Source organism: Schistocerca cancellata, chromosome 2 (assembly GCF_023864275.1).
Source record: "Schistocerca cancellata isolate TAMUIC-IGC-003103 chromosome 2, iqSchCanc2.1, whole genome shotgun sequence".
Classification (NCBI taxonomy): domain Eukaryota; kingdom Metazoa; phylum Arthropoda; class Insecta; order Orthoptera; family Acrididae; genus Schistocerca; species Schistocerca cancellata.
In genome coordinates, this window is record NC_064627.1 from 82,892,713 (window position 1) to 82,917,752 (window position 25,040).

General features: G+C 40.9%; 1 protein-coding gene across 2 annotated transcripts in view; it reads right to left on the reverse strand.

Moving 5' to 3' along the window:
- The window catches only part of LOC126161354 (26S proteasome non-ATPase regulatory subunit 1), a 386,202-nt gene that overhangs the window by 326,969 nt on the left and 34,193 nt on the right, over positions 1–25,040 (reverse strand). For both annotated transcript variants that reach the window (XM_049917122.1, XM_049917121.1), the window contains exons 8-9: positions 19,080–19,332; positions 11,865–12,053 (exon numbers count right to left, since the gene is read on the reverse strand). In XM_049917122.1, coding sequence (XP_049773079.1) covers positions 11,865–12,053; positions 19,080–19,332 — 442 coding nt within the window. The remainder of the gene's footprint in view (positions 1–11,864; positions 12,054–19,079; positions 19,333–25,040) is intronic.

The following is a 25,040-nucleotide window of genomic DNA, read 5'->3' on the forward strand; positions in this document are numbered from 1 at the left end:
GAAATGATCTCTGATCGTGTTTCTGCCCGTTGAGGTTAGACCTCAATCGCTTAGAGACTGTTGCTGGACGCCCACCAGTGAGAGATAATGTACCACGCTTCATTGCGGGTCATCCGAACTTGATGCCACCCACTCCGACCAGGGGCTCTCCCCATGGGCGCTACCCAGCCGCAGCAAAGACCACCTGGCAGGATGGCCTTTGCCAGGAGTCCCGATGCCCCAGAGGGATAGGCATCTACTCCTCGGCATACGTGGGGAGGTCTCAGCTCAGGCATCAGCAGTGCGATCCCTTTGTAGTCAGGGGGCTACCACCAAGAGGGTACATGACAACCCCACCACAACAGACTGGCTACCGTGCTGGATGTCGGGTGTCGAAATATCCATATACATCACGAGGGCCAAGATGGAAGTGCACAATGGAGGGAATGTACGCTATCCGGAACACACTTCAGTGGACGTGGCCGGAAGCTCGATGTACATCCAACTCCATGACAATACTGGGTGTGCCAGATCTTAGGGCAAGATGGATGTAAGATGCACCACGTAAGGCGTCCTTCCCCAAATGGTACGCACTAACGGAAAATTTTGAAATGTAGTGGTCAAACCCCTTAAAAGGCCGAAACAGTTGAGACTCCTTTTAGTCGCCTCTTACGACAGGCAGGAATACCGCGGGCCTATTCTTACCCCCGAACCCGGAGGGGGGGGTGGCTGGCGGTGACAGCCAATAAGCTGTGGTTAGTGACAAACAACCTGGCCATGGCACTCCTCCTGCCAGTTGCTCAGGCAGGATGAAGTGACTCTCACAAGTCTTACAATTGGACACTGCCCTTTCACACACATCTTTTTACTACTGTGAGAGGATTCCCTGTTTTGTGATGCTTGTGGTGTGCAAATCTCTACCCGCCATATTTTAACAGAGTGCATTTTATACTGTGATGTAAGGGCAGAAGCAAATATTAGTGGGGATCTGCTCCCTATTTTAGCTGATGATGAGACAAATGTAATTAAGGTTTTAAAGTTTTATGATATGTCTGGACTCTGGCCTAAACTTTCAGGCTGCAGAGTGGCTGACTCCTTTTCTTGTGGTCAGCCAGCCAAACCCATCTGCTATATTGTTTTAACTCTTTATACCACTTTCTTCCTGTGTCAATGTTTTATACTGACACAATACTTTGTTTTGGGCTTCTGTACAGGTATGCGCCTAGTTTTCCAACTTTTGTTACCTGTGTTTTACGTGATGTTTTATCTTCCTATTCTGTGAATTTTACTGAAACTCGTCTCAATATGTTTTCCCACAGGCGCTAAAGACCTTGCTGCTGTTCGCCAATACAAACATCTCCAGTCATCCCTCCATCCACCCATCACACACACACACACACACACACACACACACACACACACACACACACACACCCTGCCAATTCCAGCATCTTGGCCCAAGAAGCTGGAGAAGGAGGCCATGTGTGCATGACGAGTGCTTGCGCGTGTGTGTGTGTGTGTGTGTGTGTGTGTGTGTGTGTGTGTGTGTGTGTGTGTGCGCGCGCGCGCGCGCGCGCGCGCGTGTGTTCATGATGAAGCCTGTCGAAAGCTTAATGTAAGTGTCTTAATTGTGCCTGTCCGCAACTTTGTGTGTCTTCTTTATGGTAAGTAGTGATCTGTCTTTTCCCACTTTGTTGATATTCCTACCTGGGGTTTCCATTGTTTGTATACCATGATGTAGCAGAAGAGGAATGGGTATCTCCAAAAAGGACAATTACAGAAGCTGGACAGACAAACTCTATACAAGAAAAGTAATTACAAGAAAAACTGACTACTAGAAAAAATACATCAATTGACAAAAGACAAAAATACAAAAAGGTCACAAAAAAATGGCAGTGTAAAATGGGCTATAACTGCAATGTAACTTGTGAACAAAGTCAATAGGAAGTGCTGCAAGACGAAAGCGTAATGGCTGCAGGAAAAATGTGAAAAAATTAAACAGGAATTGGACGGAAGACAAACAGATTCAACATATAGAAAACTAAAAATAACTGTCACTGAAAAGGAGCAAGAGATTTTACAGGAGTTCAAGAATAATTCAACTGTTAAACACAGAGGAGAGAGCAGATAGATGAAAACTTAATACTGAAGGCCTATATTGGGGTAAATGGCCACTGACATGTTAGAAGAAACTGGTGCCTATTTGGAAGACATGACACCAAACAATACAGAAGGAATAGATAAGATTCCTTCAGAACTTGGTCTTGCAGCATCTTACAGCCAAACAGGTAAAAAATTTGAACACATGCGTCTAACAGTGTGTTATGTCCATTTCTTGCTAACCTTGAAAATCAACAATGATGTGAAGCAGTAGAACATTTAGTGTCACTGCTGAACCTTGAGTTTCATTTGACGTCCCATGTTTTTCCATGTTCTGTGTGAGCATATTCATGATTTAATTAATTTATCTCCTGTAGAAATGTGTACTAATGTTGAACCTGCGATATCAAATCAATCATGATTACAACTAGTTTCACGCCAATGCCAGTTTAAATGCGCATTCCACATGGCATAACCTGCTGGCATGAGCCAGGTTTTCATGAACTATGACCCATCTGAACAAAGTATTGTGGTAAATACTATGCTGTCAGAGGGCAGTGTGAGAACTCATGCTTCATACCAAATCTGTTTGATCTTCAGTCACCTCCTCTACGTCAACAACAAGTCAGGTGACAAAAAAACAAGAAAGTGGAACTACGCAGATGCTGGAAGAGTATTAAAGTGATCCATTGTTCTATGAATCAAGTAGGAAACAGTACAGTGACAGAGACATGAGAATGGCAACTCCGAAGAGAATTTCAGTACGCTTGTGATTACAGACTTTGGAAGAAAATAGTCATTTCCAAAATTTAATCTGAGGAGTAACTACTGTCATGAGTTGAAATAGCTCTTAAGAAGCTGTCAGGATCCAGTATATACGACATTTAAATGCCAAAAGTCTTGTACTTGCAGTAAATGAATCATTTCATTTTCCCATTTATTCAGCAGCAACTCAAAAAATCAAATTTGATAACTGATAAAAGTCCGTAACTATGACCTACAAATTTTGGTGTGGCTTCTCAGGTATTGGCCACAAATTTTCTAATCACATTTTTTTTTGCAACATGAAATAAAAATTTCTGACTCTCCTGAGAATAAAGAAAGACACCAAGTTTTGTCTTTGCGATCAACTACGTCACGTCTTTGTAGATATGTCAGTCGGTGTGAATAACCCGTGACTAACAATTGGTGGAATTACACTTCAAGTGTACAAAAGGTTAGAACCAAAATTTAGTCCACCACCTTATCTGACCCTCACGGGAACATAGCATAACATAAGCAGATGCCCATAACAAGTACAAACCTACATCATACATTCCCGTAACTGGGAGCACAATGAATTTTGCTGCCAGCACACCGTTCTGCTTTCCTTCCCACAGTCCACATCTTACTTGGCCCAGTTTTTCAGTCACTGATTCACTGTTTTTGAAAAACCGTTCAATTACACACACACACACACACACACACACACACACACACACACACACACGCACCTGCAGAAAACAACACTTTCTTTCACCTGCAGAAAACAAAACCAATCTTCACTGCCCACTATTCTAACCTCATCACTGTAAGATGCAACTAGTGAGTCACTGATGCAACAACACTGGAGGAAGAACAGAAACCAGCAAAACTCCCAGGATGAATCGCTGCAGGTTGTGATAGCTGGGTTCTTAGCCAACACCACCGTACACTTGGTTTCAATAAATAAATAAAAAATAAAAAAGCAACCCCACTGCTGGGGACCTCTCCTTGCAACTGGTATCTCTGGGTGGTGTTTGAGAATCCCATTTCAGCACTAGTGCTATTGGTAAAAGACTGTGTTTACTGGGAATCATCCTGATGGTTTCCCATACATTTGCAGATCAAGTGGAATGGTTGATGGTGTCCAGGGATGCTTTACATGACCTTTTCTTGCTCTCCTAAATTATGCGTCGAGCCTTTGCTTTAATGACCTGAAAGGCTGAGAGGTTGTCTATTGTTGGGCAGTACTTAAACTGTCGAAGTGCCTGTCCCGAATCGCTGAGTGGCACTCATCGGCCCACCACGATGCAAGGTGTAGTTTGCCTCCTAAGATGACCTGAGTACTTTGGGATGGAAATGTCAGTGACATGATGGATCACTCGTGTAATGTGGGCCTCCCCCATTCCTGGATTTTGTCACAGCCAGCTTGCTGAACAGCATCCAGTTAGCCCTGCTGACCATCCATTTTAGTTGCTTGTTCAGGTAATGCTCTATCTAGTAGATGGATCCACAAAAGGAAATGGTCACTGGAATGGAGGTCATCATTTGCTTGCCATTGAACCAAATATGCAAAGGTGGAGAAAGCACAGCTCTCAAGACATCACGAGGTTGTCCAAGAGTTGACCCCAAGGACAAGTATAGTTCAAACCCCATAATACATTATGGGCATCAAAATCACTCAGTAGGAGAAATGGGTGGAGATGTTGTTCAACAAAGCCTGTGAAATACTCAGAGTCTGTCGCACCCTGTGCAGGAAAGTACAGTGAGCAGATACTGATCTCACCCACATGAACGGCAGTGGTCAGTATCCAAGGAAAGAGAAGAGGATTGGTATGTATTGTTAAACAGAGCAATCCCACCCTCGGCTCTGTTCCCACTCAGGTCATTATTTTGATGAAGGGGTAGCCCCTAGGGCAGGGGTGTCAGTGGCTTTGAAATGTGTTTCTTGTGTTCTTGTGTTCAGGGGGTGTGCTAGGAGTTTCAATTACTCAACATGCATCCTGAATCCATTAATGTTCCACTATAGTATGGGAGGCATTTATCAATGGGTTAGCTCTTTCCACTAGAGAGGTGAGTCCATATTGGGTGGAAGTTCGGTCTTGGGGCGAGACAAGTGCCCTAGGCCAGGCTGTTCCAGCCAGGCTGTTCCAACCAAGCTCCAGGGAGCTGGAGCGCTCACTGTGGCAGCTCGCAGCCCGCGTGGAGGGGGAAAGCGAACTGACTGCCCCCTGGCCACATGCAGCCGCAACTGACGCAATAATCCATGTTCAATGACAGCTAAGACTAGCCACGGGAGCCCTATACCTCTATTGGAGGATACCTTTCTATTCATTGAGAGGGATGGTCGTCCGCAGTGTCTTGTATGTCATAAAGTATTTAATTCTGAGAAGAGGTACAACATACAACGACATTATACACGTCTTCACACAGCGCACTACAATCAGGTAGAAGGCGTTGCATGCAGAGAACTGGTAGCCAGTCTTAAGAATGACATACCAGGAAATGAAAGTTTAAAAATGGTTTTGTAATATGGAGAGTATCAAAACATGCAACATAGTTCATGTTCTATAATTCGTTTATAGTTTTCAGGTGAATGAGAGCAAAGAAAACACTACTGAATCTGCAATTTGAGACAGCTACAGGGTCGCTCACATCATTGTGATGAGTGGCAAACCGTTTTCGGTGGGACCACTCATAAAATCGTGCATGGTAGCAGTCGCAGAATGTTGTTTCCAAGAGAGGTGCAGGCAATTGAAGGGATTTGCCTGTCGAAGCAAACAATGTCTCGTTGAATACTGGACATCGCAACGGATTTAGAGACACAGCTCAGGAAAAAGCTGGAGAACTTTGTTGCATTTTTGCTAGCGCTTGACGAAAGCACCAACATATCGGACTGTGCTCAGCTTGCAGTCTGTGCATGGTGTAGACATGGAACTGCAAGTAACTGAAAAACTCTTGGATGTGATACCACTCGATTACATCGCAACAGGACGGGACATTTCTGAAGCTGTTTGTGAATCAGTGGACAATATGAATTTGCCTTGGGATAAGCTCCATTCCTTAGCGACAGACGGTGCACCACAAATGATCGGTCATCACCAAGGTTTTGCTTCTCATTTGAAAAATAAACTCAGGGGCAAATTTTGGAAAGACATTTTGACTCTTCATTGTTTTATTCACCAAGAGGCACTGTGTGCTGAAACAGTAGAGCTAGGTGGCATAATGAAAGATGTCGTGAAGTGTGTGAATTTTGTGCGGTGTCACGGTACGAATCATCGCCAATTCAAAGGATTCCTGAAAGATATGGAAGCAGATTATGGGGATATACCTTACCACAGTACAGTTTGTTAGCCGAGTCGGGAAAAGTTCTTGATGTTTTCTTTGCCATTCGTGAGGAAATATCCCTTTTTCTCGAAATGAAAGGGGAAGAAATGCGTTGTCTGAAAGATATAAAATGGATATCAGACCTGGTGTTCCTAGGTGACATAACTATGCATCTGAATAATTTAAATCTGTCATTACAGGGCAAAGGGCAGCTAATCGTTGACATGCACGACCAGATTAAAGCGTTCATGGAAAAGTTACATTTATTTGAGAGGCAGATGAGTAATGGACATTTAACGTTCTTCAATCGTCTTGCTTCTTTAAAACTACCTGAAGGTATTACTTTCGGTGATTACTAAGCAAAGTTAAAGCAGTTCATCACGTCGTTTGAAACACAATTCAGAGACCTCACTAGTTTGGAAATGGAACTTAAGGTGTTCAGCACTCTTTTCAGTTTCCCCCAATGACTTATCATCACTTCAATTGGAGATTATTGATTTGCAAAATTCAACTTTGTTGAAAGAGAGGTACTACAACATGTTGGATTTGTCACGACGGTATCGTTCATTACAGTAAAAAACATTTCCCAAGCTTCACAACAATGCAACTCAGATCATGTGCATGTTTGAATCTACGTATTGTTGTGAGCAGCTTTCCTCAGCAATGAAAAGAGTAAAAAGTAAGGAACGATCATTTCTTCAGGATGCAACAATGAAGGCCATCCTCCGCATTAATGCTGTGAACACTTTGACCCCTGATATTTCCGATCTTGTAATGAAAAGAAAATGTCACGCTACAGGGGACCAATAAATTTAGTATGCAATTTCTTGTAAAACAGTTGTTTCTTATTTATTTCCTGAACATCGTATTTCCTGGTGTAGCATGTCACCACACCTTAGCAGCTAAGAGTATGAGGTTGTCGAACTTTTAAGACACAGCTGTTACATCAAAATGCTTGCCTTGCCACCTGCCTCAGCCAGCCATGCCATGTGCCGGCCCACTTGAATGGTCACAGCAAGTGACACGGCTCCCTGGAGCAGGGAGCACTCTGCGGCTCACAATGGAGCCGACGAGCTGGAACAGCCTGCCCTAGGCCAACATCAAGCAAGCTTCATCAGCTCCGAAGACTAATCATGAGAAACATCAAAGAGAGCAACATTAAATTGTCAAACAGCTCACCTCCAGATTCCAACAGCAACAGAGTGCATTTAATCTTTTTCCCTGGGTACACGTCGGAGCAACAAACCATGCCTGTGGCGAGGCAGTGCTGAACGTGGACCAGACTAAACCTTTGGATGAGCAGGGAACTCCGTAACGTCAGTTACTGTGTTGTTGTTGTTGTCTTCAGTCCTGAGACTGGTTTGATGCAGCTCTCCATGCTACTCTATCCTGTGCAAGCTTCTTCATCTCCCAGTACCTACTGCATCCTACATCCTTCTGAATCTGCTTAGTGTATTCATCTCTTGGTCTCCCCCTACGATTTTTACCCTCCACGCTACCCTCCAATACTAAATTGGTGATCCCTTGATGCCTCAGAACATGTCCTACCAACCGATCCCTTCTTCTGGTCAAGTTGTGCCACAAACTTCTCTTCTCCCCAATCCTATTCAATACTTCCTCATTAGTTACGTGATCTACCCATCTAATCTTCAGCATTCTTCTGTAGCACCACATTTCGAAAGCTTCTATTCTCTTCTTGTCCAAAATATTTATCGTCCATGTTTCGCTTCCATACATGGCTACACTCCATACAAATACTTTCAGAAATGACTTCCTGACACTTAAATGTATACTCGATGTTAACAAATTTCTCTTCTTCAGAAACGCTTTCCTTGCCATTGCCAGTCTACATTTTATATCCTCTCTACTTCGACCACCATCAGTTATTTTGCTCCCCAAATAGCAAAACTCCTTTACTACTTTAAGTGTCTCATTTCCTAATCTAATACCCTCAACATCACCTGACTTAATTCGACTACATTCCATTATCCTCGTTTTGCTTTTGTTGATGTTCATCTTATATCCTCCTTTCAAGATACTGTCCATTCCGTTCAACTGCTCTTCCAAGTCCTTTGCTGTCTCTGACAGAATTACAATGTCATCAGCGAACCTCAAAGATTTTATTTCTTCTCCATGGATTTTAATACCTACTCCGAATTTTTCTTTTGTTTCCTTTACTGCTTGCTCAATATACAGATTGAATAACATCGGGGAGAGGCTACAACCCTGTCTTAGTCCCTTCCCAACCACTGCTTCCCTTTCATGTCCCTCGACTCTTATAACTGCCATCTGGTTTCTGTACACAGTTACTGTGGCCGTGTCCAATTTTGTGGGCAGAAGCATACGCTTCGAAGTAATTGCAGCAACCCAAGTGCATTGACAAATGCAGCTGCTGTCACTGGCAACCTCCATTAGTATAGCATTATCAGTTTTCTAAACCAGATGTTCAACAACCAAAGCAAAGGAGGTAGCAAATGTGAGGGGCTGCATGGCCTTACAAATATTTTTGGCCTCCCCACAGGGGATCCGTTTTGAAGTTTTGATCTTCTGCATCTTCCATTCTTCAAGGAAGACACAGCAGTCCCTACTCCAGACAGGATGAGCTCCAGAGGAATTCACCCACACTGAAAGAGATTAACATGCGACTCCTTTGTTGGATACATCACCACCTTTGAAACAAGTGGCTTATCCCTTTTTGCCTCAAGTGGCTTATCCCTTACATCCAAGAGTGGTGTGCACACAAAGTGCTGGTACTTAAAACCCCCTTTTTAGGGCTGCAGGATTAAGCGAAGAAAACCTGCCTTAATATGCTCCAGGGGTTCGTGCTATTAAAACTGGGGCTGAATGAGTCATGTTTGGTCAGATCACCTTCCACCCTTTTCATGGTATTCTGCATAGCCACAATGCTTTCTTGAGCCCACTCAATTTGCAGGTTTTCTTTGGGAATATCTACGAGGTATCTGCATGTCCTCTTTAAGCTTTCCACAGGTTTGTCACTTGTTGGGTACTTGAGGTTAAGACAAGCAGCATCCCATTTTGCAACTGCTTAACAGATTTTAACACACCAGCAATCCCGCCCTATATCCTTTTTAATGTAAAAAGGTGAGACTTTGTCAAAGTTCCCCTCTTTCCTTTTAACTAATAAAAATATGTTCTAACAAGCGACTTATATTTGTTACTATACATAACAGATTCTACAAGAATTCTGAGCCGGGTGGACAGGTTATATGAGCCCCCTTATTTGTCTCAGTGTTCATGCCACCCAGTGGCCCGTCCTTTCCACTGGGAGCAGGAAGAGAAAATTTCGAAGGAACCATCTTGTGCCCACAAGCAGCTATGGAAATAAAAATACACAGAGTCAAAGCTCACTTGCCGAGGTAAGTCACATACAACTGAGGTGCAGCAGGTCCCCCAGAGGTTGCCCACTGACTGTTCTACCTCAACAGCCACCCGTCTCATCAACACACAGCACACCTCGAGATTGAGGGGTTTTTATTGAGCTTTTTCCATTCTCACGATCTGGGTGGTCAAGTCAAGATCCCCATTCCCTGTGATACAATGTTCCACTGCCACACGGCATGGCGATTGCTGTAGCATACGCAGAGTTTACAGTAAGAAGATTGGCAGCGCTTACAAGCCCCCAGCTCCCGGGGTCACCAAGCCCGTACCCAGCGAATGGATGCTAAACCATGATATCTTTACAGTCAACAGCAACTTATCTTTTCCTTACATTGTTGATATTTCAACCTGGAGTTTTCGTTGTTATTCTTCCATATTATTGTTAACAAGGAACTATTTATCACACAGCTTTCCCTGAAATCAGCCGGAGTCCTCTGTATCTACACTGATTCAATGGAAACTTTGGAACTCTTGATTTCTTATTTGTCTTTTACGGCTTTAACATCATGACCTCTCAGTAAGAAGGGACTGGACACACTTCTGCCCTTAGGCTACACTACATCATCCACAGTATGACTTTGCAGAGCAACATTTCTTGTTTCAGCAGTGAAGTGACTGCTCTTTACTTACCATTACATTTCAAGAGCAAATGAGTAAGCAATATGGTGCTAATATTTGTTATGTCATCATTATGTCAGTAATGCTACATTTATGACTAAGTACAGACAGTTATCTGTCTGATCCCAGAAATGGCACTTTAAGATACATGGCTATGCAGGCAGGTAATTTAACACACAGTTTGTCTAACAAAATGAGCCGCCCAACGATTTAATACATATTTTTCCCGTTTTGCTGTTGTTGTTGCTGCTGCCGCCGTCTTCAATCCATAGACTGCTTTGGTATCACTCTACTCTATCCTGTGCAAGTTTAATCATCTCAATACAACTACTGCAATGTACATTCACTTAAACCTATTTACTGTAGTCAAGCATTGGTCATTTGATAAAATTTTTACTCCTCACGCTTCTCTCCATTATGAACTACTCCCTAATACCTCAAGAGCTGAGCTATCAACCTACCCCTCTGATGTACCTTCACTCACGACGTGCCTGATTTCAGAGATCTCGTGTCCATACAGTTCACAAGCCTGTTTATAGATGCTAGGTCGGCCCCTTGGCGCACATGGGTGAGCCACCAAAGAAACAGTCCTACGTAAGCGATCACAAAACTGCGCTCAGCCTACTCTGAAACCCATGTTACTGTTGTCTTCTCAATGTTTCCAGTGCTACATACAACCTGTCCTTCACTGTGCCTTACATGTTGCTCTGCAAAGTAGTAAATATTCCATAAATCAAGTTTGTTCTTGCTAAAGCACTCTCTTTTAGTCAAGTTGTACTATAAAGAATTTTTTCCCTCAGTTCAATTCAGTATCTCTTCACTAGTTAGCTAATCTACCTATCTGATTCCTAGCCACATACATGATGAATAACAACCGAAAGACAAAGTTTTTAGGTGTTTCAGATAAAGAGTGTCATTTCCTTTTTAGTCTCTTCCCTATGATCATTCTCCTTTCAGTGTAAATTATAACTCCAAATGAAGATTTAAGATATATTTACTGTGTTGCATTAGAGTACAAATGCAGTGAGGTTTGTCCTTGTTCTTTTACTGAATTTTCAACAGACGGAGCTAGCCCAGAGGCTAATTTTCTTCTCAAACACAAGGGAAGGCTCAAGGGATGACCAAAGAGGAACTTCAGTGACCTTGGAAAGAAATTCCTTCCATACCATCATTCAGTGCAAATGTGAAATACAGAATATAAAAGAACCCTTACCAAAATATCAGAAGTTGTCTTTTCTGCATTTTGAGAATTAGGCATTTGCCTGTTGTGACATCTTTTCCTATCTTCCTTCAAATTTTCATACTTGAGGTTTCGTATTTTACAAATTTCAAATGCTTCCTTTGAATGTTTGTTCCCTTAATTTCATCACTCCACTTCATTATGTTCTTTGGATTTTATTTCTTAATACATGAATATTCAATCATCATAGCATTTCCAACTCTGCCTGATATAGTACACACAGTCTTTCACAACTTCAAGAAGCCATTTCTGCTGCCTGAATTGCACTCACTCACATTTTACTCATACCCCCAAACGTCACTTTCATACAATATTGTACTAACATGATCTTATGAAACTTATGTTATATCTCTTCACCCCCCCCCCCCCCTCAATAAAAAAAAAACAAATAAAAAGAAGAAGAAGCTACTTTAGAGATGCCAGATACATATTTAAGCAGTGTTCACTAAGAAATACATACCGCAACCATGTCCTCGATAGCTTGGGTAGCTTTGGACCCAAGCATTACCATGCCCATCGCAATTCCAGCAGCCTCACCCGTAATAGCATCATCTTGGTACAGATTGAATTTCAGTTGCTCATAAACATCTTGTCGATTGGTTCCCATGGCAGCTAGACCAAGACCAAGGCACCCTCCATGTCGAACCATCTGCAATGTAATTCATTATCAAATACTACTGTTAGAAATACTGAATATTACATATATCTTATTTATGCCAAAATTTAAAGTTACCTACTCCACAAGGATACTGAAGAAAGAAAAAAAAAAACACTTCTTACAAAATGATATCCTTAGACTCAATTTGGATTTCAAAACGGTCTCTCCACAGTACATGCCATTGTTCAAATCACAAATCATACTACACAAAATTTAAATAACAAAATATTGCCCACTTATATTTTTCTGTAATTTGTGAAAAGTGTGTGCCCAGAGCAATACCAGAGATCTCGGTAACTGGTTTTCACCTTGTGTAACTATAAGGTTAAAGTTTAGTAGCAGACAGGCACAGTTTTAGGCTATTATTCAGTTATCACACAAAGTACTTTATCATATATGTAAAAAGAAAGATGATGAGACTTACCAAACAAAAGCGCTGGCAGGTCGATAGACATACAAACAAACACAAACATACACACAAAATTCTAGCTTTCGCAACCAACGGTTGCCTCGTTAGGAAAGAGGGAAGGAGAGGGAAAGACAAAAGGATATGGGTTTTAAGGGAGAGGGTAAGGAGTCATTCCAATCCCGGGAGCGGAAAGACTTACCTTAGGAGGAAAAAAGGACAGGTATACACTCGCACACACACACACATATCCATCCGCATATACACAGACACAAGCAGACATTTGTAAAGGCAAAGAGTTTGCTGCCCAATGTTTCCCTCTATTATATCCAAAGTACTTTATCTCTCTCACACACACACACACACACACACACACACACACACACAACGCCATGTTTTACACCAAGAAGATTTACTGCAATTGTAAAAGTGATCCATTACACACCATAACAAGAAGCCGCAATTATGATCCACAGGATATGCAAATAACTAATCACATTTCTCTTATTCGACAGTGACACCAACTGCTTACAGAGCGTCAATGAATCTACAAAATTTTCAAAGACGCAGAGCAGATGTAACATGCAATGCATTTAACACAGAAGATTGTCAAACCCAGTACTTGAGCTTCAGTGTACTGGATGGATTGACAACAGACCATACTTTTGTGTTCTCATTTTTTATTAGTGTTAGCACAGAAGATTGCCATATGTTAATTTATTTGGACACATGGGTATATGCATTACTAAATCACAGACAACAGATTAATATCTGTACCCCCAGGCTCTGCGAATAGAGCTGATGAGAAGCCTCCACATTTTGACAGGCCACATTGTTTCATTATGATTTCTGGCAACGAATTAACTCACTGTGGTGCTAAGACTGTAGGTAAATCACACCATATGTTTGCAACCCCTGACAGCAACTGGGAGAACACACAAAACCTATGTCATTGTTTTGGCAACAGTATTAATCCACCTGGATCGTCATCTGTATTTATTGTGCACTTATATAGACTAGTGAAAACTATCTCTCAAAACATTTAACATCAGAGTGTAGCTTTCTGTTAGGGCCCTTTCCCTTCTATGTTGTTCCTCATTACACTTAAACACATTGTACTTATGTTGAGTTACCATTTCTAAAAGAAAATACAATGCGTCTTCTGAAAATATTCAAATAGAGCTGCAGCCTTATATGGAAGTGAAACATTAATGATAAATACTACAGACATGAGGAAAATATAAGCTTCTGAACGCAGCACTTCATAAAAATGCTGAAGATACAACGGATAGCTAATGAAGTGCTGAATCCAATTGGAAAGAAAAGAAATCTGTTGGGTACAGTGACTAAAAGAAAGGATCAGGTAATAGGAAACACCATGTGGCATAAATAATCATCAATATGGAAATGAACAGAGGTGTGAGCAGTAAAAATTGTAGCAGGAGAGCAAACCTTGACTAATGAGTAGGTTCAAATGTATGTAGGCTGCAATAATTATGCAGAGAACAAGATACCTGCATAGGACAGACAAGTGTGGAGAGGTGCAACAAATCAGTCTTTGGGCTGAAGAGAACCACCACCACCACCACCACCACCACTTACGCTGACTTATTTGTTAATTTATTGGGTTTAACTGAACTAAAATATTTTTATGATAGCACTCAAAATTGAGGTTGTAGAAATGGTTTAATAATAACAATAATAATAATATAAAAACCTCATCTACATATGTACTCCACAAGCCACTACTAGTCATTTCCTTTTCCCCCCACTCCATTTTCAAACAAATCAAGGGAAAAAAATGATTATATACCTCCATATGAGCCCTAATTTCTCTTATCCTCATGGACCTTATGCAAGATGTACATTAGCAGCATTAGAATCATTCTGTTGTCAGCCTCATATGCAGGTTCTCAAAATTTTCCCAATAGTTACTAACAAAAAGAAAGCCACCTTCCCTCCAAGTTTCTCATTTGTGTTTACAACACACCTCTGTAATACAAGGGGCATTAGGTAAGTAATACAGCACGTTTTTCTTCTGAAAGAAGGTTTGTTTCGAACAGGATTCCAACACATGTTATTCCCCACTCATTTGGCTACAAACTCCTTTTTTTCAACATGTGATGGCCTTAACACCACCTTTCTGGGAGTGCCTGTGTACCCGCTCGGTACCACTCTACTGGGCTACATCGGGGACAACATCTTGCTGCATCAATAACCTCCCAATCATCCACATACTGCTTCCCACGGTGTGCGTCCTTATTGGGCCAAACAAATGGAAGTCAGAAGGTGAGAGATTTGTCCTGTAGGGTGGATGAGGATGAACATTCCAATAAAGTTTTTTGAGCTCCTCTTGGGTGTGGAGATTTGTGGGGAGCATTGCGTTGTCATGGAGAAGTAATCCTTTTGCATTTTGATGGTGATGAACATGCGGAAGTTGTTTCTTCAATTGTCTGATGGCAGCACAGTACACTACAGAGTTGATTGTTGCACCATGAGGGAAGACATCAAAGTAACCCCTTCAGAGTCCCAGAAGATCATCACCATGACTTTGCTGGTTGAGAGTATAGCTTTGAACTTTTTATTTGCAGGAGACACGGTGTGGCACCATCCCATGGATTGCTGTTTAGTTTCTGGTTTGATGTGATGATCTCTTGTTTCTTCGCCTGTGATGAAGGTTCAACAAACAAAAAATTGTCACGATCAGCCTCTTAATGTGCACGCAATTCTGCACAAGTGGTCCTTCGTTGCTCTGTGTGGCCTTCTATTAGGCAGCGAGGAACACAGCGGGCACACACCTTTCAGTACCCCCAACTGGTGGAGAGTGTCAGCACTACCAACACGGACTTCCAGTTATGCAGCGAAGTGTTTGTTTGTAATCCATTGATTACCTTGAATGAGTGTCCACACTTTCCAACACTGCAGGAGTCGCACCTGCATGCAGCTGGCCAGCACGTGGGAGATCAGGTAGGTTTGTGCAACCTTGCAGCACTAATAACAGACATCTTGCGCAATGGCACACTGTACTTTTGTTCACCACCTGGCCTGCCATGACACTGCGAAAGTGCATATGAATATCAGCAATCCTCTGGTTTTCTGCCAAAAGAAGCAATGACAGCTATCTGCTTAGAACACACCACTGTTACAGACGCCATCTTGGGGGCTCCATATAGCACAGCCTCTCTGAATTTCATGAAACTATAGCGACTGAAGTAGGAATATTCCACACTGTCCCACAACAAATTCCTCATTTTTCAACCAAAACTGGCTGCGGAAAAAATGCATTATGTTACTTATTGAACATCCTTCATACTTTTGTGTTGATCAAACTTACCAGTAACATGTCTAGCAGTTTGCCTTTGAACTACTTTGATGTTTTTCTTTAATCTGACCTGCTGGGGGATCCTCAACAGTTGAACAGTAGTCAAGAATGTGATGCCCAAGTGTTCCACAAACACATTTACAGATAAGCTACAGTTATCTAGAATTCTCCCAATAATTCTAAGTCGACCATTCACATTCTCTACTGCTGTCCTTGTGATCTCGTTGCATTTCATGTTGCTTTGTAATGTTATGCTCAAATATTTTATCATCATGACAGTGTCAAACAGCACACTAATAATGCTGTATTCAAATGTCATAGGATTTTTTTCCTTACTTACCTACATTACGTTATATTTTTCTACATTTAGAGCAAGGTGCCTTCCATCACACCAACTAGAAATTTGATAGCACCTCATACAAGATGATATAGTCATCTTGTATCACCCTACAGTCACTGAACACCACCTTCAGATGCAGCAGTATCAGCAGCAAACAACTGAACTGCTGCTGACCCTGTCCTTAAGATCATTTATGTATACAGAAAAAATTTTACAGGGACAGTCTGGATCTCCGATGAACACATTATTATTACTATTAGTAAGTAGCTATTTTAATAGTTCGTGAGATGTAGCCTCTTCAAGTTAAGCAGTAATTTCTCGGAAGTTCGAGCTACTTGTGATTCTCAGCAGTGATCTGACAACTTAATATTGCATTTATTATTCAACAGCTGACCAAGACACACAAACTCTTCAGATGACAATGGAGCCTTTGCGCCATTGATCACTTTTTCATTCACCTCTGACTTACTGAACACTGTTTTTATTTTCGAGATGTTTACCTCGAGTCCAAATTCTTAACACATTTCAACAATGTCAAAACCAGAAACTGCAGTCCCTCGATGTCATTAGCTAGAAGTACAATATTATCTGCAAAGAGAAAGTGTCTAATTGCATTCCATCCCTCTTTTCTTCTAACAAGGGAACCTCCCCATCACACCCCCCTCAGATTCAGTTATAAGTTGGCACAGTGGATAAGCCTTGAAAAACTGAACACAGATCAATCGAGAAAACAGGAAGAAGTTGTGTGGAACTACGAAAAAATTTAGTAAAATATACAAACTGAGTAGTCCATGCGAAGATAGGCAACATCAAGGACAAGGGGAGTCAAGGAGCGCCGGGGTCCCGTGGTTAGTGAGAGCAGCTACAGAACAAGAGGTCCCAGGTTCAAGTCTTCCCTCGAGTGAAAAGTTTAATTTTTTATTTTCAGTTTATGTGACAAACTCTTATGTTTTCATCACTTTTTTGGGAGTGATTATCACATCCACAAGAAAACCTAAATCGCGCAAGGTAGAAGACTCTTTTTACCTATTCGCTAAGTGTACAAGTTAGGTGGGTCGACAACATATTCCTGTGATGTGACGCACATGCCGTCACCAGTGTCGTATAGAATATATCAGATGAGTTTTCCTGTGGAGGAATCGGTTGATCTGTGACCTTGCGATCAAATGTTTTCGGTTCCCATTGGAGAGGCGCGTCCTTTTGTCTACTAATCGCACGGTTTTGCGGTGCGGTCGCAAACACAGACACTAAACTTATTACAGTGAACAGAGACGTCAATGAACGAACGGACAGATCATAACTTTGCAAAAATAAATAAAGTAAAATTTTGAGTCTAGGGAAGACTTGAACCAAGGACCTCTCATTCCGCAGCTACTCACGCTAACCACGGGACCACGGCGCTCCTAAGCTTACTCTTTCCTTGATGTTGCCTATCTTTGGCATGGGCTACTCAGTTTGCATATTTCACTAATTTTTTTCGTAGTTCCACAGAACTACTTCTTGTTTTCTCGATTGATCTGTGTTCAGTTTTTCAAGGCCTATCCACTGTGCCAACTTATAACTAAATCTGAGGGGGGTGTGATGGGGATGTTCCCTTGTAAATGATCTTTGACATTGCCATCTTCAAAACACCCATGAATAGTTTTGGTGACATTGGGTCCTCTTATTTCACAGATCTAATACTGAAAATTTCTTCAGTGTGTTTTCCAATGGTGACAAATGATGCTGATTTCCTATAAATCTTGTGGATCATCTTAAGTTTGTTCTACCTCTCATTCCATGAGAGGCTGTACAATGACTGTGTGGCTGACTTAAATATGTCTTCAAAGTTGATTCATTTATATTCATTTGTTTGATAGTTTCCAGTAGAGTGGACATTGTCCACTGTGCTGATTCATCGGAATCATTCTGGTTTTACTGGCTGAGCTCTGTCCAAGACTTACAAAATTCCCACCCCCTTTAGCTGGTTACCTACAGTCTACAAACTTTCCAGAAACATCCTGACAGGTAATCAACAATATGGCATAGAAACAACCAGGATCTGGTTTAAAACTGTAAGAGCGAAAAGACCAACAGCCACTGATAGAGCAGTATGAGACTTCACGCAGAATGTTAAAAGTTTACAAACTGTCAGTGGCACCATATGTGGTTATGTTTTGTTATGAAGAAATGAAGGAAGATTAGGGTTTGATGTCCCATTAATGATGAAAACATTACAAACACAGATTAGGAACCAGTCTACAACATTTTGAAAGAAACACTGTGGAACATTTGCCTAAAGCAATTTAGGGAAACCATGGGAAATTTAAAATTGATGGCCAGAGAGGGTTTCAAACTGGAAATACTGTGTCTTTACCATGTCACTGCCTCATTCAATAGTTCGAGTCTTTTCAAAAAAAAAAAAAAAGTTGTTCTAAAACAGAGTTTTTAATTGAATAAGATGTCAACCTAAGTCTCAGGCCTCTAAGCACTGCGCGAGTTAATCCTTATCACCATGCAGAGCTCTACAGTTGGAAGACAGTGTCTGCCTTGCAAATGCTTGTTTTAGCTGCATGTCACTTCACTGGAATTATTGCGCAGGAGTCAACCGATAAGATGGATTTATTTATATGTCACTATACTAGGCTGGTTCTCAGTTTGAGATAAACTGTTGACATTGGAAAGAAAACATCACGTCAGTCTCTTATCTTGTCGTGAGAAAACGTTTACATCCTTGGTGCTGAAGTCCAGCTATAGACCCCATGCACTGGATAAAATGCATTGTGCATGAAAGCATAAGCCAAGAGAATGATCCGATACTAAATCTTAATAAAACAGCTGCTGGCATTTCCTCAATACTTTCTGGGCAGCTGTCCATACTCTGCATTTGGTTTTTGATTCCCCTAATTCAGAGAAAATACTCTTATGTCCTCACACTATTTTTAACTGTAACTCCTCTTATTAACTTACCTCATTTTCTGCATCTTTTAACTGTCCCAGCAGATAATCAATAATGCGAGCTCCATGGTTTGCATGTATGAGTCCTAATGCATAGAGCCCTCCACCTTCCGAATAGCCCGAGCTCGGTCCAACTTCACGGGGCAGGTAGCTCTGCATCAGTGCAAGAGCCTCTTGCTCGTGGCCTCTGTGTATAACACCAAGAGATGCCGTAGCCGTCATTTTGGCCCAATTTGTTGCTCTTGCTAACCATTCTAAATTGTCTCTGAAATTGAATAATATATCCATTGAAACTGGCCAAGTACATAAAAGATACAATAAACACATCACAAAATTAATGTAATATCAAAGGAAAAAAGTAATTCTGATCATTATCAACAACTGTGACTCATTTCAAGAAGTAAGATAATGGTCTCAATATGTTGAAAGTCCTCCCCATGAACATGGACCCTGCCATTCGTTGGGTGGCCTGTGTGCCTCAGCGATACAATAGCTGTACCACAGGTAAACCACATCGGAGGGGTATCTGTTGAGATGCCAGACAAATATGTGGTTCCTGAAGAGGGGCAGCAACATATTCAGTAGTTGCAGGGGCAACAGCCTGGATGATTGATCTCACTTTGCAACACCAACCATGTACTATGAACGTCTGAAAGCATGCGAAAATTACAGCTGTAACTTTTCCTGAAGGCATGCAACTGGACTGTATGGTTAAATAATGATAGCATCCACTTGTGTAAAATATTCCAGAGGAAAATAGTCCCCCATTCAGATCTCTGGTGGGGATTACTCAGATGGACGTCATTATCAGGACAAACGAAACTGGCATTCTGTACAATGAACTGGAGTGTGGAATGTTAAGATTTCTTAGTCGGGTGGTTAAGTTAGAAAATTTAAAAAAGGAAATGGAGAGGTTGAAATTAGTTGTAATGGGAATTAGTGAAGTTCGGTGGCAGGAGGAACAGGACATCTGGTCAGTTGAATACAGGATTATAAATAAAAATCAAATTGGGGTAATGCAAGAGTAGGTTTAATAATGAATAAGAAAACAGGATTGGGGGTAAGAGTCCACACAGGACACAGTGGCCACTACGCAGTGACCAGTTTTCATTCAAAGTGATAGAGTTCATTTTCTGGTTCAGAAGGAGAGGCCAACAAATATTTTCCACCTTTCGGCTGGTCAGCAATGACAGAATCAAAACACATACCCTGCTGTCTTTCTCAAACGATTTTACAGAAACTATTCAGTAAAAAACTTCATTTTTAGGATGAGATTTTCGCTCTGCAGTGGAGTGTGCACTGATATGAAACTTCCTGGCAGATTAAAACTGTGTTCCGAACCGAGACTAACTCGGGACCTTTGCCTTTCGTGGGCAAGTGCTCTACCATCTGAGCTACCCAAGCACGACTCACGTCCTGTCCTCACAGCTTTACTTCTGCCAGTATCTCATGTCCTACCTTCCAAACTTTGCAGAAGCTCTCCTGCAAAACTTGCTGAAAGAAAGGATACTGCGGAAATATGGCTTAGCCACAGCCCGGGGGATGTTTCCAGAATGGGATTTTCACTCTGCAGAGTGGCTAAGCCATGTCTCTGCAATATCCTTTCTTTCAGGAGTGCTGTTCTGCAAGTTTCGCAGGAGAGCTTCTGTAAAGTTTGGAAGGTAGGAGACGACGTACTGGCAGAAGTAAAGCTGTGAGGACAGGGCGTGAGTCGTGCTTGGGTAGCTCAGTTGGTAGAGCACTTGCTCACGACAGGCAAAGGTCCCGAGTTCAAGTCTCAGTCCGGCACACAATTTTAATCTGCAAGGAAGTTTCAACTTCATTTTTGTTTTACTTATAGCTTTATATGAGAGATTCACGACGACTGTGATATTTACATGGATTCAAGACACTATGCAATGTTCAAAAAAGAATGCAATGAAAAATACAGGTCACTGTGATTTTGGGTTTGGTGCATATTACATACTATGTTGTTGCATATGAAATTTAGCTAACACACTGAACTTTTCTTTAGGCTTAGTCAATCCCAAGAAAATTTGTCTGACATAGCACACTCATTTGCAATTGCAGCGTGCCAGCAATAAAGCCAGAGTGACATATCCACAATATTCCTCATATTTCATAAACGGTTTCAGATATCAAAATGAGACTTTGGAAAATGATAGTGTGCAAAGAGGAGAGTATTTTGCCATGTCATTATTACGTAAAACCTCATTATCTACCAAGTTATTCCAGTAACTACAGGATTTTTTGATGAAAGAATGCAGTTTTGAAGGGCCATCGATAGCTGATGAAATAAGAAATGCTTGGGTTTTGGAAGATCAGTGAAGACATTACACTTTTTTGTACTGAAAACTTGCTTTTTCATAAGATATTGACCTCACTTTTCCTCAGTTCATCACTTAATAAACTTAATACACCACTGTTTCAGAATTCTCTCACAACTATGTCTGCTCAAAACAGAGAGGCGAGACTGTGTAAACTCTGCTGCATTTTGGGAAAAGAAAGAAATTTTAACATGGCAACCGGAGATGTGTAGGTTTCACTCAAAATTTGTCTCTCAAGACAGTTCTCTGAAAGTTAAAAATGGTTAAGAAGCCAGCAAAAATAAATTGCTGCATATTCTGAGGACTTCTCTTTAGATACTAACCAAAGCAGATGTGACAGCAGATCTTTTTGAATGGTCACCATGAAAGAGTGCGCAGAGAGGGCCACTTAGTATTTACAAAAGATGTGAGCGTAGGCTTCAGTTTAGAATGGCACTTCCCTTCCAGCGCTCGGCATTTCCTGATCAATGCTTGCCTGTAACCCCCAACACTACCGCTGTCCCTATGCGTGCCCTGTCTTTTGTGCATATACCATGCCACAGCATTCTGCACGGACAATACTATGAATGGTATAGTGAAAGCATATCGTAGCCAAGGTAGACGCAAAGCCCACACTTACCACAATAGTACCAGCTTATGCTAACTAGCTCCATAGATGAAGAGATTGAAGAAATGTATGACAAGATAAAAAAAAAAAAATTCAGATAGTTAAAGGAGACAAAAATTAAATTGTGATAGGGAACTGGAATTCAAATAGTAGGAAAAAGAAGAGAAGAAAAATTTGTAGGTGAACACAGACTTGGGGGAAAGGAAGGAAAGAGGAAGCCCCTGGTAGAATTTTGTACATAGCATAATTTAATTATTGCTAACACTCTGTAAGGGGTTTGTGATTCCTTATCCAATGATAACTTCTTTTTTTTTTTTCCTTGCACAGGTTTAAAGCAAGCAAAATCTATTGTTAAGTGCCACTAGTGTTAAGTAAGTGAAGTGTCAGAAGAGTTTGAGTCTTGAGTCCATTGAGTCCAGATGGAGTTGAGAGCTATGCATTGCGTTGTAATGGATGAGTGAGCCCTACCACCATGGGCTGACCCTCAGCAAAACATTACAAATTCATGACAAATTATATTTCTGATGAGTGTTTATAAAGGTTTAAAGTGTGCTGTACATTTTTGTTCAAATCCCCCACGCCAGCTAAATAAAGGGTGTTTACAAATGAATATCGGGGTTTTAACGCGTAATAATATTTATTATATTAAAACCCCGATATCCTAGCATAAACACCCTGTATTTGACTGGAGTGAGGACTGTATGTATTCACCATTACTATAGCAACTGATGTAATACCAAGAATTCATATCTGTGATGAGATTAACCATAATTAAAAGCACAAGACGAAAGTAGTGTCTGCCTCATATCGTGTCAAAGCAAATATATCACTCTAACAGTGTAAAACATCTTTATGTTGATTATTGCAAAATCCTTTATTACTGTGCGAACATTGTTTAGCATCCACACCCTGACCAGAAACAACTCACAAAGCAGCTAAATACAATCAGATTTATTTATTAGGCCACGGTCATATCAAAATTAGATTTCTGTTTTGGTTCATGGCAATCCAAGTCACATTAATAGGGAGTGTTTCAACTTGGTTTAAGAATCACGAAAGAAGATTGTACACATACTGTGACACTGGAATGTTTCATATTGATTACACAATGGTAAGAGAGATTTCGGAACCAGATTTTATGTAGCAAGACATTTCCGGGGGCATATGTGGACAGACTACAATTGATTGGTTTTGAACTGTAGATTAAAACTAAAGAAACTGTAAAAAGATAGCAAATTAAGTAGATGGGACCTGGATATGTTGGAAGAACCAGATGTTTTTCATAGTTTCAGAGGGAGCATTAGGCAAGACAGGAACTGGGGAAAGGAATATAGTAGAAAACAAAAGAGGAGCTTCTTTGAGAGATGAAATAGTGAAGGCAGCAGAGGATCAAATAAGTAGAATGACAAGGCCTAGCAGAAATATTTGGATAACACAAGAGATGTTTAAATCAATTGATGAAAGGAGAAAATATAAAAAAAAGTGCTGCCAATGAAGCAGATGAAACGGAATACAAACATCCAAAAAGTGACAGGAAATGCAAAATGGTTAAGCACAAATAGCTAAAGGACAAATGTAAGGATTTAAAAAGCACAGTTCATTAGGGGAAAAAATAGATACCGCCTACAGAAAAATAAAAAGGCCTTTGGTGGAAAGAGAAGCAGCTGTATGAATATCAAGAGCTCATATGTCATAAGCAAAGAAGGGAAAGCTTAAAGATGGAATGAATAGAAAAAGGTTCTATACAAGGGAGACGAACATAAAAGCAATATTATAGACATGGAAGAGGAGGTAGATGAAGATGATATGGGAGATATGAGTCAGAAAAGAATTTGTCAGAGCACAGAAATGCCTATGTCAAAATAAGGCCACAGAGGTAGACTATGTTCGATCAGAACTACTGATAGACTTGGGAGATCCAGCCATGACAAAACTCTTCCATCTGGTGTGCAAGATGAATGAGACAGGCAAATACCCTCAGACTACAAGAATAATTTAATAATTAAAACTCCAAAGAAAGCAGGTGCTGACAGGTGTGAAAATTACCAAACTATCAATTTGATAATACATGGCTGCAAAATACTAATACAAATTCTTGAGCGTATTTTCATTCTATCTTTGCAGTTAACAATATGGCCACACAAATGAAGAATTTACTAACACGAACTGTTTACAGAAGAGTGGAATATCTGGTAGAAGTGGACCTCGAGGAAGATCAGTTTGGATACCACAGAAATTTAGTAACGCACAAGGCAGTACTGACCCTAAAACTTATCTTAGAAGGTAGGTCAAGGAAAGGCAAACCTATGTTTATAGCATTTGGAGACTTAGAGAAAGCTTTTGACAATGTTGACTAACACTCTCTTTGAAATTCTGAAGGTAGCAGAGATAAAACACAGGGAATGGAAGGCTAAATAACTTGTGCAGAAACCAGACGGCAATTATAAGAGTTGAGGAGCACAAAAAGGAAGCACTGCTGGAGAAGGGAGTGAGACATGGCTGTAGCTTATCCAAAGTTATTCAATCTGTACATTGAGCAAGCAGTAAAGGAAACCAAAGAAAAATTTAGAATGATAATTAAAGATCAGGGAGCAGAAATAAAAACTTTAGAGGTTTACCGATGACACTGTAATTCTACCAGAGACAGCAAAGGACTCTGAAGAATTGTAGAATGGAATGGACAGCATCTTGAAAGGAGGATGGGTGTAAGGTGAACATCAACAAAAGCAAATCAACAGTAATGGAATGTAGTCTAGTTAAATCAGTTGATGCTGAGGGAATTAGACTAGGAAATGAGCTACTTAAAGCCTAGACAAGTTTTGTTACTTGGGCAGCAAACTAACCGATGATGGTCAAAGTAGAGAGGATATAAAATGTATACTGGCAATGGAAAGAAAAGAGAAATTCATTATCATCAAATGTAGAATTAAGCATTACAAAATCTTTTCTCAGAGTATTTGTGTGGAGTGAAACGGCGATGATAAACAATTTAGATAAGAAGAGAATAGAAGTTCTGAAATGTGGTGCTACAGAATAATG